The sequence below is a fragment of the Capsicum annuum genome, unplaced genomic scaffold, assembly GCF_002878395.1.
Source record: "Capsicum annuum cultivar UCD-10X-F1 unplaced genomic scaffold, UCD10Xv1.1 ctg20758, whole genome shotgun sequence".
Taxonomy (NCBI): domain Eukaryota; kingdom Viridiplantae; phylum Streptophyta; class Magnoliopsida; order Solanales; family Solanaceae; genus Capsicum; species Capsicum annuum.
This window is the reverse complement of record NW_025826644.1, coordinates 1-5008: the sequence shown is the minus strand read 5'-3', so window position 1 is coordinate 5008 and position 5008 is coordinate 1. Positions and strand designations below refer to the sequence as shown.

Below are 5008 nucleotides of genomic sequence, written 5' to 3'. Positions count from 1 at the left end.
ATGTTTGCACATAAAAATTAAAAAATAATATTTGAAGAAAAAAGATTTTGAATTTTAAAAAAAACTCAATAATGATACTAATTTCATACCAATCACATCACCAATTTTGAAATTCTTGCCATTAGGCCAGTTGCTAACACCCAATGTCCAACCACCATTATCTCCAACATTGTAAGTCGTAGTTGATGCATTAGTTATTTGACTACCAATAGTAATAAACAACATCATCAATATAACAAAAAATATTACAGAGCCTTTTAATTTTCCTAACATTTTTATACTTCTCTAAATAGAAAAAGTGAATAATTAAAAGGTGTAAATGTATAGACTTGAACTAAGCTGAATGCTTTGAGTTAGTACATCTTTCTGTTTATTTTATAGTGGAAATAGCTGACAGCCTAAGACTGTCCAATTAATGCTAATTTGATAATCTTCTTTTGAGTGTTAATTTAATGTAGATTTCATCAAATTTATTGTGTTTCATGGTTAAACGTTTGATCTCTGGTGTGAATGAGTTTTTTTTTCCCTTCCAAGTATTACGACTTAAAAATAAGACCGCAGATAACTGATTAATTAATTGTATATTTAAGTGGCGTTTGTTTTATTTATTACTCTCATCAATTGGTTTTTAGTCGACAAAAATAACAAGAGAAAAAAAACTTTGTCAAATTGAGGAGAAAGTATTTTTCAAAAAACAATTTACTCTCTTTGTTTTCAAAATAGTTGATCTTTGTTGACTTGTTGACGTTCTCTTTAAGGAAAAAATTTATTAGGGATTTATGTTATAAAATTAGCCTTATTAATTATGTTTTGAAAATATGAATTTGGATGTATACACTTTGTTTAGTTATTTAATTCTAAAAGTAGTATTGAAAGAACATAATAATACTCTCTTGATTTCGTAGAAGTGACAACTAAAGTGAAATAAATATTTTAGAAAGAGGGTCAACTATTTTGAAACGGAGGGAGTAATATAATAGGAAAAGGACACGTGCTGACCGTTTTCAAAATAATTGACTCATGTTTGAGCCATTCGACATTCATGGCCAATGGGTCCAAATAAATTCCATATTATGACCCTTTCATAATTTGGGTCAAATTATCCAGGTAGTTCAGATACAGTTCATATGTTATATTGATACAATTCATATATCATATTGATACAGTTCGTAAAAAAAATAGAGCAACAAATTTATGGGTAAAAGTTGTATCATTGTTATATAGCATATGCAGTTTTTAATATGACGTGTATAGAATTTGTATCGTTGTTGTATTATTATATATATACACACACAGATAGATAGATAGATAGATAGAGAATACATATCTGTATAAAATATGTTATCAAATATGTATTAATATTGTATAAAGCTGTCAGCAAATGGCTAAAAAATGGAATTAAAATTCACTAACTATTTTCGTGTCAATAATTGAAGTCTCCGGCACTAAGCGGATTAGAGATGTCGAGGTATTTGTTACCTTCCATCAATATAAATATCAAATAATTTTGTTGAAATATCAAATAACTTTCTCGAATCGACACTCGAAGATAAATAAGAACACTTCATATTAATTAAGTAGCAAAAAGTTCACATTACTCATTATTTGCCATATTATATATAGCAGTAGTAGTACACCAAACATAGCTCATGACATCATAGAAGATTGATAAATTTGAAATCCATGTAATTGGATTGATTAATTAGTTTCACATGGCAAAGACAGAAATCTTCATTCCAGACTCACAATGACCAGGGAAATTGCAGATGAAATAGTTCTGTCCCTTCACTAACTTTACTCTATCACCCCCTTTGGTGTACACTTTGGCACCTCTTGGCGTGCTGCACTTGCTGTATCCATTTTGGTTCACCGCCACCACGTTGTGCGTACCCGAAGGGTAGTTGAATGCTGCAACCACATCGACGCAGAATTTTTCATAAGCGATGTCAATATTTGAAAAATATATAATGTATACCGTCATGTGAGTGAAATAATTGTGGCTGACAAGAAATCTTGTACAAAATCAAAAATTGGTTGCAAAATAAATGCGTTACATATGTAATTATAATTAATAACATGTTTCTCCAATGGACCCCCTATTGGGCAAAAGTACTGTTGGTAGGTATTATTATCATAACCCGCAATAACGTTACAGCACTCACATAATATGCCTCAAAGAATCATTATTATTAATGTCACTCAAGTGGGAACGTGAAATGTTTCGAGTGAATACTGGAGAAATAATCAAAATAATCTTTATATCTGCATACATACTATCTTTCTCAAATCCCGCTTATTGGATAAGGTCTCCTCTGAGTTACGTAATAGAAGTAGCTTATAGGAAATATGTGAGATCTTACAAAACTAATGTCCAAATTAAAATGTTACATAAACTATGAAATGCAAGTAGTACCAAGCTTTTAGACCTAAAAATAGTAGTACTAATGTTTTAGGATTACTATTTGAATAGTATAACAGGGTCCCATGAAAACAAAAAGCTTTGGTAGCTCAGCTCTTATAATGTTTTAGGATAATATTAAAAAGCAAGTCAATATTATGGGACAAACCTTGAAAAGAAAAGAAAGCACTTAATTTGGCAGGGAATATAATGGAGTATTTATTTTGTGTGGAACACTTTTAACATTTTCATGTTGAGCCTTAACATTTGGAGCTTCCATCTTTTTGCTCTCTTGATAACTCGAACTTACAATCTTGAAATTGAAAGTAAATGGTGCTTATTATTCGAACAATTACATCTTGTCCCATGGGATTCAATTGATTTAAGACACTCAAATATATTATTTGTACTTATTTAGTAAAATTTTCAAATATATATATACACACACAGTGCCGAAGCTATATTAATTCATGCAAGGGGGGTTCATATGATATCCTTTGCTCAAAACTTATAATACATATTATATAATAAAAAAATGTATATTACAAGCAAAAGAAAATAAAGTGCATGATTAATTAATACAAATATTGAAACCTTTTGACTTGAACATAAACTTGATAAGTACTTATTTTTATAAAAGTTAAATCTCTTATTTTGTCATTGTAATGGTGATTCTTTCAATTGAATGAGGCTCAATCCAAAGGCTACACATATCAAGTATGAACAGTAACTACTGAATTCGAATGAAAGCGTAAAACTACCATATTAAATTTATCCAAAAGTTAACTACTCGTGAAGTTAATTAAGGGGTGTGGAGCCAAGGAGAAGCAAAATGTCAAATATATTATTCTTAATCTACATTTATTAGCTTCTTCGTATGTCCTTTTAATGAAAATTCTGACTTCACCGCATGAAAAGTGTCAAACATGATGCAAAAAAAAAGTACTACTTACCAAGAATATCACCAGCCCTAAAGCGTTTGCCCTTAGGCCAACCAACAGTATTGAAAGTCCAACCAGCAGAACCACCAACAGTGAACACAGCAGCAAGAGCCACTTCAGTCTGAATGAGCACCACAATACAAAGCACCAACACCACTTTCATTTTCATTTCCATTGCACTGCTTCTTCCCTGACCACACCAAATATATTAAGTTAAGAGTTAAGCAACTATATGTTAACTATGAGTGTGTATGTATTAGTTGTGCAAAGTAGCTCCCATTTTATAGAGGAAAATATGATATGATGGAGGTCCTTGGATTCTTTACTGTTTTGGGTCAAGCAGTGCAGTGTAGGTCCACAGACCCCTGTTTTGAAAGTAAGTGAAGGGGACGGTGGACTTACTATTGGGTTTGACGTACTGTTCGCAGTTGCGGAGCCATGTTTTTTTAACTAAGGGGTTTAAAATTTAAAAGATAAATGTTCAAACTAGTTGAGGGGATTCAACGTCTACCATATATACATAAATAAATAATTATAATCATGTAAAGGAGATTCAGATGCATCCTTGGCTCCAAACTAGCTCCACCCCGGACCGTTGGTACTATAAAATATATTTACACAATTAGATCACTTCCAAATCAATACAAAATAATTTTTTATGATAAAAAATGGAATGATAACTTAATATAAAACAATAACTAACATATTGCCAAATATTACTTATTATATCATACTTCTCCCGTCCTATTTTACGTAAAGGTGTTCTTTTTTGAGGAATCAAAAGTGTTTCTTCTTTGATTATAATTTTTTTTTTCATTTTTAAAAATGTTAGGACTCATTAGCTATGTCGATCGAATTGTACTATACTTTTGGTATAGTTTTCAAATATATAAAAGAAAGCGTGATAATAATAATGTGAAGAAGTTTTACAACTTGAATTCAGAAAAATAATAAAGAAATTAAAAGATGAATTGGTGAAGAGAGGATGTAGAAATCGTACGTGTATAATTGAAAATAAGGCATTCAATACTATTACCAACCCACTATTTTTAGAAATTGTAGGTCAACATTATAGTACTTCCTCCGTCCTATTTTATTTGTCTCAAATTTTTTAATTTGATGTCCTATTTTTCTCATCAAGACAAGATAATTTTTTTTTCCATTATACCCTCATCAAGACAAGATAATTTTTTTCCATTATACCCTTAGTGTAATTGTTTACTCCTTGTTATTAACATTCGTGAAACATGTTGCAAAGAGGAGTACCATTAAGAGTACACCATTAAGAATATAAATGGTGCTTTGGTATTGGCCATTCATCAATATTAGAACTAACAACAAGACACAATTAAGAGAAATAAAATGATAAAGTTACATTACCAATCATTGTTTTCTTAATAGTTGTGTCATCCCAATTTGGAACGGACAAATGAGACGGAGAGAATATTTGTCAAGAAAGAGGGCTAATTAAATACTCCATATGTCTCATTTTATGTAACACTTTTTCTTACTTTTCTTTTTAGTTTGTTTAAAAAATAATGTCATCTTATTATAAGTAAAAATATTTTAACTTTAAAATTTTCCTTTCACCCTTATTGAATTAATTTTCAGCCATATAAATAATTAAGAATTGTTTTAAATTATACCTTTCAAAAGTCTTTTTTTTTTT

General features: G+C 30.2%; 1 protein-coding gene across 1 annotated transcript; it reads right to left on the bottom strand.

Annotated features, from left to right (window-relative positions):
• Positions 1–1550: 1550 nt before the first annotated feature.
• LOC107839957 (basic blue protein) lies at positions 1551–3608 on the bottom strand (the record flags this gene model as incomplete). Its single annotated transcript, XM_016683639.2, is given in 2 exon segments — positions 1551–1908; positions 3352–3608. Coding segments are annotated over 2 exon segments (363 nt in total). The 3' UTR covers positions 1551–1708.
• Positions 3609–5008: the final 1400 nt, after the last annotated feature.